Below are 16467 nucleotides of genomic sequence, written 5' to 3'. Positions count from 1 at the left end.
ACTATTACTGTTCACAAATTGCACTTTACTCCATAAGCTACATAGTGTTACCATCCAAGGCTGTTCTAAATGAGTTTCTTTAGATTTAGTGTGGAAAGCTCCTCCACACAGCAACTGCTGCTGTTTGTTTCATTCACTTATTTGTAGCACATCCTAAATCAGCAATCTCACTATTTTTCAAGTGGGGGACACTTGGGCAAAAAAAAAAAAAAAAAAAGCCTTCACTTTGAGAGACTGGGCTGATCTCTGCAAAGTACTGCACTTTTCTCAATGCTGGGAGGGCACTTTGAGCAGAGGTGCACTTAGGTAATTTTGCAGCCTGGACCTAAAGGTATTTGGAGGGCCCACCCACCACCCGCCACTGAAGGCCCCCCTCCCACTGCAAGTTATTTATTTCATTTATTGATAAATTTATATACCACCTTTCATTAAAAACAATCCCAAGGCAGTTTACAAAAGTTTTTTAAAAACACATAATAAAAATGACAGTTAAAAATATTAAGCTAAAAATATGACAACAAATCTGATTTAAAATATATAAAATACAAACATAAAAACTGTACACAGATAAAAACACACAGAAGCAGCAATAAAACAATCATGTAAAGGCCTGGATAAAAAGCCAAGATTTAACAAGCTTTCGAAAAACTGTGATGGAGTCAGAGGAGCGAATGGCCACTGGGAGAGCATTCCAAAGTCTGGGGGCATCAACAGAGAAGGCCCTGTCCCGCATGCACGACAACCAAGCCTCCCTCATTGTCGGCACCCGGAGCAGAGCCCCCTCAGATGATCTCGTCATGCAGGCAGCAATGCTTGGGAACAGGCGGTCCCTCAAGTATCCCGGGCCCACACCAGTTATGCTTCATCCCCCTATGTGCGTGCACACAAACACAAAAACATGTAACAAACAGTATTTTTTTTTAAACAGGGTATATTTATGCAAATATGCAGTAGCAGAAACATTTCAACATGCAACTTAACATATTCCTATCCCACATATATTTTCTCCACTCACACCTCTGTCGCTAAAGCACCCAGCACAGGTCATAATCACACTCAGCCACCTGGCACAGTGCAGGCCAGCAATGACCACAACACCCAGGATGGTCTAAAGAGGATTTGGGGGACCCCATGGGTGTGAAGGTCCTGGACTTCAGCCCCAAAGTCCAGGAGTAAGAGCACCAGCGACTTGGAGATAAGACCCTCTCTCAAGACCCTTCTTACTTGGCAAAGAGGCACCTTTTAACGTGGTGATTCTCTTTATTTAGCAGAGGGAGAGTAACTGGCCCTATCCACCCCCAGCACAGTACCTTCAGTGACTGTTGCTGGTGTCTGTTTTATGTTTCTTTTTAGATTGTGAGCCCTTTGGGGACAGGGATCCATCTTATTTATTTATATTATTTCTCTGTGTCAACCGCCCTGAGCCATTTTTGGAAGGGTGGTATAGAAATCGAATTAATAATAATAATAATAATAATAATAATAATAATAAGAAGAAGAAGAAGAAGAAGAAGAAGAAGAAGAAGAAGAAGAAGAAGAAGAAGAAGAAGAAGATCATCTCTAGGAGGAAAGCACTGGGAAAGGCTACACTTCCTAGCACTCCGTGCATGCTTTACAAAGTGGTGCAGGAACTCATGAAGGCTTAATTTCTCTTAAAAGAGATCCCGCCCCCGACACTGGGCAAAGCGCAGCACTTCACAGTGAGAATGATCATCTCTGTCTGGTGCCCAAATGACTGTGCAGAGTATTCCACTTTGGCTGAACCTTCACACAGGCCCAATAGACAATTAGCCAGGGAGTCACATTTATGGTAGATGAGAGCTGCTACTGGCCCCCAGGTCTTACAGTGAAGAACACTGTCTTAAATTCGTTTTGTCAGGTTGCCAGCTGATCAATTAAATTGGCCCCATTTTGAAGCATGTCTGTGTTTTACCTTTTTCTTCATTCTTCAGCTTGTATTTCCTTCTCTTCCTCTCAAACTCCTTTCTTTTCCTGGTCTTCTCCATCAGACTCCCAATTGTCCTCTTTTTAAATCCCCCAGAGTTCCTTTTCCCTCTCCTTTCAGCCTACAGTGCCATTCATCAGGCAAATGTTCCAGTGAATGAGTTATGCAATGGCATTATTTGTAACTGTTCAGAAATTCTAAAAGGTAAAATCTTAATCAAAAGGCAATTTTATTTAAATAGGTGAAAAATCATAAGTATGGTAAAAGTAAAATGTGCCATCAAGTCGGTATGAGCTCCTGGTGACCACAGAGCCCTGTGGTTGTCTTTGGTAGAATACAGGAGGGGTTTACCATTGTCTCCTCCCACGCAGTATGAGATGATGCCTTTCAGCATCTTCCTATATTGCTGCTACCTGAAATAGGTGTTTCCCATTGCAGTGATTCAATTCCCAGCAGGGATTCAAACCAGCAACCTCTAGCTTGCTAGTCAAGTCATTTCCCCACTGTGCCATTAGATGGCTTCATAAGTATGGACACGCACACAAATTCAACATTCACTTTGACATTCCATAGTTTTCAATGGGACAGATAAAAGCAAGTGCCGAGTTTTTCCACTGAGATCAATGAGACTACAAAGTGTTAAACCATGGCAGGATCTTGCCCTGTACTTTAACCATCAAGATGTCATACACTGTTACACCAGAAGAAACCTTACTGCAGTGTAGCAATTATTTTAATGACAATACTACCTAATATCATCTAGTACAGTGGCACTTAATGTGCAATTATAACCATATACCTTCATGCAATTTAACATTTTGTTGAGAAGTAACACTAGCAGCTGCAAGCATTGCAGGTTACAATATATGCCCTCATTGTATTGTCATTCAGAGGAAAATAAGAGAAGGTATAACTACCATGGGACAAGCAACTTATGGGAGAGTCATATAGCTGCAAGTCTACAAGTTTTTTTCTCCAGCCTTTCAAAATTATACAAACCACACATTATACAACGTAATATTACATATTTCAACTTAGCTTGACTGCTATCACAGGTATTTCATGATAGCAACTTCTATTCTTCCAAATCAGGGCCACAGTTCAAAAGCCACTTGGGGCCACATCACAAAACTTCATTTTCTGTGTAGGTAAAACATACGAACATTGTACACGTACCTATATTACTGCAAAAACTTACTACAAAACAAAATCCTACTACTATAAAAGCTTCATACTATGTAGACACAGAACACTATAGACATGACATGCATGTATTTTTACATAGTGTAATCTGTGCAATGGGCACAAGCTAGCAGAGCAAAGTACATTGAAGCCGCTGATTTCAATAGCTTAACATGTGTTACTCTGTGATGGATTGTGGCCATGCTGTACACACTTTTACAGCATTATCTACGTAGAAATTCACCTTGCATGAAGCATCCTTCAAAGAGGCTTCAAAAAGATCAACAGCTACTTCAGCACTTGATCCTAAACAGTTATTTGTGAGTGACTATATATTCACACAACCAAGCTTCCTCCATTGTAGGCTTATTTTTTTCAATCAAGCTGTGATGAAAGCCATATCCAATTGTGCTGTGGTAAAAGCTGAAAAATAATTTAAAAAAAACAAACCTGGCATGCTTGATCTTCACTGAGGCCTAGCTCATAAAAACACCAGCAAAGACAAGACGGGTTCGCATTATCATTGCCACATTCGTAAGCCATGAACCAAGAGGTTCCCAGCAAGCATGCACTTCCTGTGGATGTGACATCTGAAACTGCCCAAGTCTGGTTCCTGTGCTGTATTCTCAGGATTCACCCAACATTATCTCAAGATTATCTGCCTAACTTCAAATGTGGATTGCAAATGGGTGGAGAATATCAGGAATCTGGCACAAGAACTGGATTTGGGCAGGGGGGCAGTTGGGACATTATGCCTGCTGGGAACGTATGCTCACCCGGAACCTTCAGTTTCCAACTTACCAACTTGGTGGTGATTGTGATTATATGAAAACTGTTCCTGGAGTATACAACTTCAGGCTCCAGGTAGGAATATCACATGGCTGAATGTGTTTCCATATAAAAAACAGCAAAAACCCTAGAATAGAAAACCAGGTGGCAGAGAGAAGAGTCCTACCCTATATTCTCCCAAATATGATAGTTTTGTTTATGAAGATAGGGTTGTTGTTTTTTCCAATAAGAAAACATTCAACCGGACCAGTGCTTTTTAATTTGTTCATAGATTTATTTATTTATTTGATTTCTATGCCACCCTTCCGAAGATGACTCAGGGCAGTTTACACAGAGAAATAATAAATAAATAAGATGGATCCCTGTCTCCAAAGGGCTCACAATCTAAAAATAAACATAAGATAGAAACCAGCAACAGTCACTGGAAGTACTGTGCTGGGGGTAGAGGTGGATCTAGAATTTGGGGTAAGCAGTGAGGTGACCAATTTGCAGATGACACCAAACTATTTAGGGTAGTGAAATCCAAAACAGATTGTGAGAAGCTCCAAAAGGATCTCTCCAAACTGGAGGAGTGGGTGACAAAATGGCAAATGTAGTTCAGTGCTGGCAAGTGTAGCGTGATGCACATTGAGATGAAAACCCCCAACTTCAAGTATACGCTGATGGGATCTGAGCTGTTGGTGACTGACCAGGAGAGGGATCTTGGTGGACAGCTTGTTGAAAGTGTCAACTCAGCTGTGAAAAAGGCCAATAACATGCTAGGGATCATTAGAAAGGGGACTGAAAATAAAGCTGCTAACATTATAATGCCCTTATACAAAACTATGGTGCGGCAACATCTGGAGTACTGTGTACAATTGTGGTCACCACATCTAAAAAAGGACATTGTAGAACTGGAAAAGGTGCAGAAGTGGGCAACCAAGATGGTCAGGAGCCTGGAGCACCTTTCTTATGAGGCAAGGTTACAACAGTTAGGACTATTTAGTTTTAGAAAAAAGACGACTGCAGGCAGACATGATTGAGGTCTATAAAATCATGCATGGTGTGGAGAATGTGGTTAGAGAAAAATTCTTCTCCCTCTCACATAACACTAGAACCAGGGGTCGTCCCATGAAATTGATTGGCAGGAAATCTAGGACCAACAAAGAGAAGTACTTTTCATACAACACATAATCCACTAGTCATGTGCACGGACCGGTTCGGAGGCCATTCTAAAGGCCTCCAGACCGGTCCGGCACGGGATGGTTTTGGTTCGGGTGGGTGGTTCTAAAAAGAATAGGGGGGGGCTTTACTCACCCCTTCCAAGAAAGTCCGTATTCTATGTATTAATCGGGCGGCAGGGTGCCGCCCGCTTCAATCTCCGGCGCGGGCTCCTTGTTGTAAACAATCGGGCGGCAGGGTCGCTCCCAGTCCCTGCCGCCCGCCCTCCTCAACTTTAAACGTCAAGCCGAGCAGGCCTCCCTCGGCTGGCGGCCGCCCCCTGTAGGTATCAGGGGGTTCCCCCCTCCCCGCTGCCCCCTTCTTGAAAGATGGTCCCCCATTACCAGGGGACGGTAGGAGAACTCCCTGCCGTCCCCTTCCCCCTTGCCGGCTGGGCTGCAACTGGCTTCTAGGAAGCCTTTCGCGCGCCTGCGCGAAAGGCTTCCTAGAAGCCAGTTGCAGCCCAGCCGGCAAGGCAAGCGGACGGCAGGGAGCTCTCCCGCCGCCCGCTCGCTACTTTACTTTACTGTAGCGAGCGGGCGGCGGGAGAGCTCCCTGCCGTCCGCTTGCCTTGCCGGCTGGGCTGCAACTGGCTTCTAGGAAGCCTTTCGCGCAGGCGCGCGAAAGGCTTCCTAGAAGCCAGTTGCAGCCCAGCCGGCAAGGGGGAAGGGGACGGCAGGGAGTTCTCCTGCCGTCCCTTGGTAATGGGGGAACCATCTTTCAAGAAGGGGGCAGCAGGGAGGGGGGAACCCCCTGATACCTACAGGGGGCGGCCGCCAGCCGAGGGAGGCCTGCTCGGCTTGACGTTCAAAGTTGAGGAGGGCGGGCGGCAGGGACTGGGAGCGACCCTGCCGCCCGATTGTTTACAAAAAGGAGCCCGCGCCGGAGATTGAAGCGGGCGGCACCCTGCCGCCCGATTAATACATAGAATACGGACTTTCTTGGAAGGGGTGAGTAAAGCCCCCCTATTCTTTTTAGAACCCCCCACCCCAGTGCCGGACTGGTTCCGTGCACACCCCTATAATCCACTTGTGGAATTCTCTGCCACAAGATGTGGTGACAGCCAACAACCTGGATGGCTTTAAGAGGGGTTTGGATAACTTCATGGAGGAGAGGTCTATCATCAGCTACTAGTTGGAGGGCTATAGGCCACCTCCAGCCTCAAAGGCAGGATGCCTCTGAGTACCAGTTGCAGGGGAGTAACAGCAGGAGAGAGGGCATGCCCTAAACTCCTGCCTGTGGCTTCCAGTGGCATCTGGTGGGCCACTGTGCGAAACAGGATGCTGGACTAGATGGGCCTCGGGCCTGATCTAGCAGGGCTGTTCTTATGTTCTTAATCTCCCTGCTAGATAGAAGCAGCCAGGTCAAGCTAGGATCCAGAGCACAAGTGGCAGGTTGCACTTCCCCAAGCAGCTTGTCCACATCCTCAGGAGTCACAGATTGAAACTGATCCAATCTAATACTGCAAGAGGGATTTCTGGACACCATCTTTATTGACCCTGCAGAAATAGTGGAGTCCAAGTTGGCCAGAATACAAGAGATTTTGTCTGCAAAGAACCCACTAAAAGCGTCACAGCAGAACCTTTCCAGGGACTGATTTAAAACAGAAGGAGCAGAAATTAAACTCCTCACAACCCAGAATAGCTCTACTGAACGTGAACCTGGAGCCTTCTGTATGGAAAGCAGATGTTCTACTAAACTATGGTAAAGGTAAAGTTGTGCCGTCGAGTTGATATCGACTCCTGGCGACCACAAAGCCATCAACAGCTACTAGTTGGAGAGCCATAGATGCCTCTGAATACCAGTTGCAGGGGAGAAACAGCAAGAGAGAGGGCATGCCCTCAGCTCCTGCTTGTGGACTCCAAGTGGCATCTGGCGGGGCACTGTGTGAAACAGGATGCTGGACTAGATGAGCCATGGGCCTGATCCTGCAGGGCTGTTCTTATGTTCTAACCATGCAATCCCCTACCTGCAGTCTGAACTGATATAGTCCAAGAAGTTATACCACTTTACCAATTGTTTGTGTGAACTACACAACATGAGGTATGAGAAGGCTCACTGCATGAGTATGTGTCTAACTTTAGGACACTCTATCCAGGTTTGAAAAGGCACAGACAGAAATTTATGCTGCTCCTGTGGCTAAAAGAGCAACCTATGCTAGACCATGAGATCTATGTCACTTTCTGTTAAAAACAAAACTCCTTAAAAACCCACTATGTACATACTTGCAGGTGTGCACACATCCCCTTCCCCAATGAACAGTATTTAAACACCACAGAGGTGCCAGAATCCTACAAAAGGAACTGCCAGCAACAAGAACTGACTGCTGCCAAAACAGTGATGGGTACAGACTGTAGTCCTGAAAGATTTCAGTCCTGACTGGCAGCACTCTTCAAAGTCCCATGGCTGTTGCTGGTATTTGCCTTATGTTTCTTTTCAGAATGTGAGCCCTTTGTGGACAGGGGAACATCTTATTTATTTTTGTATGTAAACCGCTGTGTGAACTTTGATTGAAGAGTGGTATATAAATACCTGTAGTGGTAGTAAACTAGACATTATCTCAGCAAACAAGTGGTCCCAAACCAAAGTTTGCCAAAATGATGGAGAATGCAGAGGATACAACAGTTATAGGGGAGGATCTGCAGGTGGGACAATCTCCTGCCTGGAACTTCCTCCAGGCTAGCTCTGATTCTGAAGCTCATCTGGGATTGAAAAACAAAAAACCTTTTCAGAAAAATTGCAGGTTACTTGCAGGGAAGTAGTAAGCACTATTGATGCTTCTCTACCAATTTCTGCATTATGTAAGCAAATGTGAGGTTGAGACAAGCTGTTTCCCTCCTAAGATGTTATGAATTTGACCCCTCAGGCTGTGCTGCCCAAGATCCTAGAGACTGCACTCAAGACCTTCTGCAAATGGAAGTCTGCAGAACTTTTTTCCATGGGGCAAAGGAGCAGTGTTCCCTCTAACAGAGATTCCCAGATGTTGTTGACTAGAACTCCTATAATCCCCAAGCAAAAGTCATCGCAGCTGTGGATTCTGGGAGTTGTAGTCAACAACATCTGGGAATCCATGTTAGAGGGAACACTGCAACGGAGGTGCAAAGGCTGCAATGCTATACCCATTTACTTGAATTCAATGGGGCTGGCTCAATCTAGCAGGCAACTGTACCCTCTTGCCCCCCTTTCTGGACGCCTATTCTTCTGCATACAAAGCCACTGTGCATGCAAAGCCACTCTACCACTGTCTTATGGACCCATTCTCATTCTTGTGCATCATGCTGGGACCCTTATGATTGATTCTAAAAGTTGTTGTAACAATACAACAGCTCATAAGGTCAGGCCATACAACTGCACTCTAAAAACCCACTCACCTGGAGATTCAGATTCTATTGAAAATAAATGGAACTGAGGCTAAAATCCTATGCGCACTTTCTTGGGAATAAGTCGCACATGAACTCAGAGACTTAGTGCTAAGTTAATCTGCACAGGATCAAGCAACAAGTTTACCTTTTACATAGTAGACCAAGACTATGTACTGTACGAGAATAAGGATCAATGCCTAGACATATTTTGAACTCAAATAACAGGGCATGCATTATCTGCCTTTTCTCCTTTGTTCACACAGTTCAGTCTCATAGCTGAGCCCCATACATTAGTTATGGATTATCTCAAGTACCAAGTGCAACATACCTCTTTCTGTTTGTTTTGTAACAGTGAGTAACGAGATTGACAAGCATTAATGGAGTTACTCCAAACACTATCTCCTACACTATTTACCAAGGACTTCACTTCATTAGCTCTTGTGAAAGAAAATATAGTCAAGTTCTTAAGGACTGAAAATGTCTCAAGTCTTCTCTCACTTCAGAAATTAGGATATTAACGAAAATTGAAAAAGTCATTACAAACTCCATATGATGCAAACTGAAGTTCATTTAGTTAATATACTAGATAAAAAATGAACAGTAAAGTTGTGTCTGCAGCTCTGATTAGCAGAAGAGAAAAGCCAGATGGAGAATGAACATTTGCCACATTTTCAGGACAAACATACATAACTAGATATTGAGTAACAACGCAAAGCTAAAATAATATTTAAAATATAGCAATATTTAAAGTCTATAGCAATCTGGACAAACAATGTCATTTATATTTATTTACTCAAGCATGACATTTTCCAGTAATTATTTTGTAAACACAGGTTTTAAATGTAAAATGAACTGAAACCAGACTGAGCTTTTCCAAATTCTCCCATTTTAAAGTTGCCAACATATGCAGAACTAAGTGCAGTTCCCTAGCTTGTGAAGTCCATCACTTCATCAACATTTACATTGTATTTAACAGGTATTTCAAAGTATGCAGAAAGTCAAACAAGAACGTTGAATCAGCAGTGTAAATACAATTACATTCCAGCAACATGCTTGTCAGTTAAGCAGTTCTGACACTGCACGATGCACGATCCAGTGTGCAAGCACAAACACCAGGATTCTGACACCCACAGGACACTTCGCAGCGACTTTTTCTTATTTCAGCCAGGAAACGTAAGCCAAGACCTTCATGAATAATTCAACATGGTTTGTGCTATAAATTTATAATGCCTCTTATTAGTTTGAGATAACTGGATTTCAATGAGCTTAATAAGGACCAACACTGACATCCATGAGATGAACAAATGGAAACTATCTATACACGTTTATGAAAATTACATACTAGAGTAAAGTTTTTATTTTTTAGCTAAAGAGATAATGTAATAGACCTCCAATATTATTCAGTTGCAACTGGACAATTCAATTGAAACTCAAGGCTCTCCAAAAGAAATAATGCATTATAAAATGTCTGCATCAACTGCCCAGGCATTCCCCCACTTGTTTGTTTTCCAAATCTAGTTTGTGTTTAAAACTAGGGAGTTTAAGAGTAGGGAGAAAAACAGGGAGTATCCAATTATCTGGGAAGAGAAGGATGAAGGCAGTCTTTTGAGGCCTACTTCTCATACCTCAGGCATGAGACCTGTATAGACTTCCCACTCTCAACTTCTTCACAAGAACTAAGCACTTTGGAGAGGGGAAGGATGGGGGAAAGGCTCCAGATCCGTGGCTCTGTACAAGACAGCAGCTAGTGAGGTTAACACACATACCCCCACACCCAGATTTCAGAATAATAAGGAATGTTCAAACTAAACAGGTACCAAAATTGCAGTTCCAAAAACAAACCAAGCAAACCGATTAGTCTTTTTGGCTACTCTGTCTTTCATGGGAAAGTCTGTTATAGATGTTTTGTAGCAAGTGATGTCAAGTATGTTTTAGCTACGTTTCTCACCTTTATCCCACAGTCCAAGATCTCTGGATCTTCCAGTACATTTTTACTTTGTAAAAGACTTACATTTTTACTTTGTAAAAGGGAAATGCTGCTGCAAGATCATCAACTTTAGACAACTCTAAAGAGCGACAACGGATAATCTGAAAGCTGGTGTTTTTTTAAAAAGCAAAGTATTCTTTTAAAAATAAGTCTCAAAACATGATAGGTTGTGTACTTTTTTTTTTTTTTTTAGACAGCCTCTTTCAATCTTAAAGCAAGTAACTGGTGGAGGAAATTCCAAGCCTCCTTTTGCATGAAATCAAGTCCTGGAGAAAACAGGTAGGATTTTGCTTCGAGTCATAAGAGCCTTGCATTCCCAGAGTTCTCTCCTTTCTTTCCAACTCTCCTTTTCACTTCCCAGCCTGAAGACGAGTCACTTTCACTCTCTGTCTCCAACACATACACACCCCTTGCCAGACAACACATGCCAGAAATACACGAACTCACACACCCCCAGTAAGCTCAACGCCTTTCACGATAATAACGCTGGAAGGAAAACCCCACTTCCCCTTTATTCCTTGCTGGTTATATAATAACAACTGTATGGAACCCAACCCTCCCTTACACCCCTCAGCCGAGGCGGAGTGGGGGGGGGGGAGGGAGGCGGAGAAAAACTTCTCCTGAAGTTAGGACTAGAAGTGTGGCCGCTGCCAAGCGACTCCCTCCCTCCCCCGCTTTTTGTCTACACCCACCTGTCTCTGGGGTCGATCCAGCTGGTCTGCTTGGTGTTGTGGTCGATATAGAAGACTTTCCCATCGTAATCCCTCGCCTCCTCCCAGCCATCGGGTAAAGGGAGCTGCCCATTCCCCACTTTCCTAGGCATGGTCGAGGGCGGGGAATAGCTGCTCCATAGAGACAGAAAACAAGAAAGAAAGGAGGAAAGCGGGAAAGAAAGAGCAGCTATCCTCTTCGCTCCCCCACCCCCCGGGAGCCCTGGACGGGTGGAGGGAGGCAGCCTCTTCCAATCGGACAGGAAACTCTCCGGAGTTTCAGTCCACCATGGCTGAACTGGAGCCTCCGCCTTCTGCCCCTATTCCGTAGCTGCAGGTCAGGAGGTCCAGGCTGATCCGAGGCGCTGTCTAAGTTAGGATCGAGGGAAGCCCGGCTCAGCCCCAGACCGGCGGCGGCAGCGAGCGACCGCGGTAGCAGAAGCAGCCACTCATTAGCATGAGATTAGCATCCATCTCATCTGCATGCACATTCCTCGCGGGTGCATTCCTGAGCGTTAACCCTCTCTCTGCCGGCGCCGCCGGAAAGAAAGCCATACGCGAATGTGTTCAGGAAGAGAGAAGGGAAAGAGAAGGCAAGGCACCAGGAAAGCCGGCAGAATACGGGGACGGGGTGGTTGAAGAAGTGGAAGAAAGAGAAATAACAGATACATAATGTGATCACAAAAGTGGCTGGAGTTGTTTAAGATATATAATTAAACTCCAAAGTGGGGGTGTGAGGAAGATGAAGTTAACTTCAGGCTCCAGCAGAAGAGACATTTGAAAATAAGAGAAGCCGGCCGCAATCCCTTCTAGAAGTACTCACATGACTTAAGAGTGTTGTGTAGAAAGCAGCCCTCTTGGACCGCAAAACACTCCACTCTCCACGGGAAACTTACTGCAGTCAACGACACTGCTCTGGGAAGAACACTTGTTGTACATAAGAACAAGTGCCTGGGTCAGGCTCAAGAAGACAGATCTAGTCCAGCATCTTCTTAGATTGATTAATTGATTGATTGGATTTATATACCACCCTGCCAAAATGGCTCAGGGCGGTTTACAAATTAAAACAAACCACTAAAACAATAAAGAGCTAAAACAAATTAGAAACAATATAACAACAATTAACAATTTAAAAACATTTTAAAACAATTAAACAATTACAGTGATTAAAAGCCCCCAAATCGGGTTAAAATATTAAAACAAATTTAAAATCCCTGGAAAGCCAGGCCAAACAAAAACGTTTTAAGGGCTCTCCTGAAGGCTAATAGAGAATTCAAATTGCGGATTTCCACAGGGAGCACATTCCACAGCCCCGGAGCAGCTATAGAGAAGACCCGCCTCCGAATTGCCACCAGATGAGCTGGTGGCAACTGGAGATGAACCTCCTCAGATGACCTTAATGTGCGGTGGGGATCACGCAGAAGAAGGTGCTCTCTAAGGTAACTCGGGCCTAAGCCATTCAGGGCTTTAAAGGTAATAACCAGCACTTTGTATTTTGCCCGGAAACATATCGGCAGCCAGTGCAGTTGTTTCAAAATAGGCATAATATGGTCTCTCCGGGTTACCTGAGACCAATCTGGCTACTGCATTCTGAACTAATTGAAGTTTCCGAACTACATACAAAGGCAGCCCCACATAGAGTGCATTGCAATAGTCAAACCGGGAGGTTACCAGCTGGTGCACCACTGTTTTGAGGCCATCCTCCTCAAGGAATAGACGTAGCTGTTGAATCAGCCGAAGCTGATAGAAAGCACTCCTGGCCATGGCCTCCACCTGAGAAACCAGGGTGAGGCCTGAGTCCAGGGGCACTCTCAAGCTGTGCACCTGCTCCTTCTGGGGGAGTGTAACACCATCCAGTACAGGAAGATCTAACTCACTCCTTAGATTCTGAGCCCCCACAATGACCACCTCCGTCTTGCTTAGATTCAGCTTCAATTTGTTCTCCCTCATCCAGCCCATTACTGCCTGTACACACAATAAAGGCAGTGGCCCACCAGCAGGAGCGGCCACATGTTGCACACAGTGGCCCACCAGCAGGAGCGGATTGAGCTATTTGCCACGCATAGGCAAACGTCTTCTTCATTTTGAGCCCCACCGTCCATTGCGATCGTCTCTGGAGGTCCATCTCCAGTTGCTGCCAGTTTGTCTGGTGGCCACACGGAAACGGGCCTTCTCGGTTGCTGCCCTGGGACTATGGAATGCGCTCCCTATTGAGATACGATCCTCCCCATCTCTAACAATTTTAAAAAAATATTTAAAAACCCATATTTTTACTCAGGCCTTTTCAGCTTTTTAATAATGTATAGGTTTTAATTCTGTGATTGATTTTTAAACTGTTAGTTTTTAATTGTTTTGTTTTTAATGTGGTTTTATATGTGTTTTATCATTGTGAACTGTCCAGAGACTTGTGTGTGGGATGGTATAAAAGTGTAATAAATAAATAAATAAAATAGGCGACCAGAGATTTGCCACCCCAGCAAGGGTTCCCCTTTACAAATCTAGTTTAAAATGTTTTCAGCCCATTTTGGGTCTCATGTGCGTGTGTGCAGAGGCCCCAAAGCCCGACCTGTCATTAGGGAGGCAGTGGCAGGTGGGCCTGTGGGAGTAGCTCTTGCCACCATTTCCACCACCATCCTGCCACATGCACATACAAAGATGGCCCGACTACCTGTCATGATTTGGGAGGCAGGCAGGCCCACTAGGAGCTCTCGCCGCCTTTTCAAAGTAGATTTAACTTTCCCCTGCCGCCCCCCCCCCCCGCCAAAAGCAAGTGGCAGATTAATGCATAGGCAAATTTGCTGCTCCTCAAAATGTGCCGCTGTAGGCATGTGCCTACTTTGCCTATGTGTAAATCCACCACAGCCCACCAGATGCCTCAGCTCCTGTCTGTGGCCTTCCCAGAGGCATCTGGTGGGCCACTGTGTGAAGCAGGATGCTGGACAAGGTAGGCCTTGAGCCTGATCTAGCCTGGCTGTTCTTATAATTATTTATTTATTTTTCAACTTATGTACAAGTGTTCCTTCCAGAGCAGTTTCTTTGACTGCAGTAAGCTTCCTGCTGAGAGTGGAGTGTTTTGCGGTCCAAGAGGGCTGCTTTTTGCATAACACTCCTAAGTCATGTGAGTACTTTTAGAAGTCACTTCAAAATCCAGACACTGTGCCTGGCAAAGGATCCATGTTCTTTGTACCAAACTGCTGCTGGGCCTTGGAATAACCTTCCTAAAACTGGAATGTGAATACGACTTCACATTGTTTTGTAGGCAGAGGAGTATCTTCCAGGAGCACTTCTGTGAAATAATAAAGTAAGAATTGCCTGTTTCATATGTTGCTTTTCTTAACACATATGTTAATGCGTTTATAGGAAGAGAAAACAGTATGGTACAGTGTGGAAAAACTTCTGGAATTCTGTAGTGGAGACTTGGTTCAATTCTCAAATTAGTTATGGATTAGCTTGTTGGATAGTGTAGAGAAAACGTTTTATTCCAACCTAAAAAGTACACGTTTACTTTTTGTTTGATAATGTTATCTCAAACTTATCAAATTCACTGTATTTTAAAGTTAAAATTTGACTGGAAACAACACCGTCATATATGATTTCAAAAGAATAAATATTTTTAAAATGAGATGGTTAGTTAAAAGGAAGCAGAAACGTACAGTTAGGAGAATAGGGGTTATTTAAAAGCAGTGAAATGCTTGACTAACAAGCAGAAGGTTGCTGGTTCGAATCCCCACTTGTACTATATCAGGCAGCAGCGATATAGGCATCATCTCATACTGCGCAGAAGGAGGCACTGGTAAACCCCTCCTGTATTCTATCAAAAGAAAACCACAGGCCCTGTGGTCACCTGGAGTCGAAATAGACTTGACAGCATGCTTTACCTTTAAAATCACATTAATAGAGGCTCAGCAGAAATCTATGCCATAGACTGGAAAAGTTGAGTCCTACTTAAAACATCCTTGTCAAAGAGGCCATAAAAGGCAGAAGTTCTGTCTGAATTAAGAAAATTAAAAGGGCCCATACTTGAACAAATACAAAGCTACCACAAGGCAAGCCAAGGAAATTCAAGTAGCAAATTGCTAGAGAGAGAACAAATAATGGTCAACATGCAGACTATCCACCTGTGGGGCATGCTGGGATTACTGCAAATCAGCTCTCTACCTCACATAGTAGAAAAACCTGGTATGTCTTCAGAAAGTTAATTGTACTATCCCTAAGAGCTGGGGTATCCTCTGGGAGAAAAAAATTTGGGAGGCACAAGTAGCTGCAGAGGAAAGAGAAGATTGCCAAAAATTGTTTCTCATGCTGTGGAGAAACCTGGTACATCTGCAGAAGGTTGATCTGGATGTCAACCATTGGAAATTTCAGGTCCTGTGGCAATTGGATGACTAGCTATGTAAGAAGCACTGAAGGAAATAAAACTGCCAAGAAGCTAAATTAATTATTTTTATCAGCCTCCAAAGCAGAAAATATCCATGCATGTCTCTTTGGAAATAAATCTGAAGAACTGTCAGTGTATAACTAACTTGATGGAAAGCATGATTAAGGGCTAGGCTTTTAAAAGTTTAGAAGAACAAGCCTAAGGAAGGATCAGCATGGCTTCTACATTGCTTAACTGACCAGAATTATTTAAGATGATCAAGATGCATGTAGTTAGGTATGATCCAATAGGCATTATTTACTTGGACTTTCAAAAGGTTTTTGACAAAATACTTCTCCAAAAGCAAACTGTAACAGAGATAAGAGAGCATATCCCTTTACAGATTGGTAAGTAGCTAAATAGGAAGCAGATTGCAGGAATAAATTGATGGTCTTCACAAAGATAGAAGTAAACGGTGAGGTCTCCAAGAATTTGTACTGGGGCTGATTCTGTAACTTAGTTATAAATTACCTTTTAAGTGCCCATTGAACACTTTCTGCCTTCCATATAAACATGGATCTTTCTATTGTAAGTATTTTATATTGATGGCCTTAGCTGTTATGCAGGTTTTTGTGCAGTGAGGAAATGAATATGGATATGCAACTAGATAGACTGGTTTTCATTTTCTCAAATGTGCTTTGTTTTATTAATAGGGTTCAGGAGTATTACATTGAAAAGTCTAGAGAGGAGATCCCTGTCTTCTGAATCCAGTTGCCAGGTATTGATTTTGGCACCAGTGAAAAACTTCATAGTAGGAAAACAGAGCCATTTATTATAAACAGAAAGCAAGCAACAACTTCTGCAGCTAATACATGTTCTAGTCTAAACAGCCTCTACAACTATGGATATTATCTAGGAAATCTACAATACAGACC

General features: G+C 43.7%; 1 protein-coding gene across 5 annotated transcripts in view; it reads right to left on the bottom strand.

Annotated features, from left to right (window-relative positions):
* Window positions 1-12075, bottom strand: part of WWC2 (WW and C2 domain containing 2) — a 196323-nt gene extending 184248 nt beyond the window's left edge. For 4 of the 5 annotated variants that reach the window (XM_053256664.1, XM_053256667.1, XM_053256669.1 and 1 more), the window contains exon 1: window positions 11158-11594. In XM_053256664.1, the coding sequence (XP_053112639.1) occupies window positions 11158-11288 (131 nt within the window). In that variant the 5' untranslated portion in view covers window positions 11289-11594. Of the gene's footprint in view, window positions 1-11157; window positions 11595-11998 lie in introns of those variants that run through there. The other variant, XM_053256668.1, reaches the window with a different exon arrangement.
* Between the last annotated feature and the right edge of the window lie 4392 nt (window positions 12076-16467).

This window comes from Hemicordylus capensis, chromosome 5 (assembly GCF_027244095.1).
Source record: "Hemicordylus capensis ecotype Gifberg chromosome 5, rHemCap1.1.pri, whole genome shotgun sequence".
Classification (NCBI taxonomy): Eukaryota; Metazoa; Chordata; class Lepidosauria; order Squamata; family Cordylidae; genus Hemicordylus; species Hemicordylus capensis.
The sequence above is the reverse complement of the archived record's forward strand: the minus strand, read 5'-3'. Positions and strand labels throughout refer to the sequence as shown.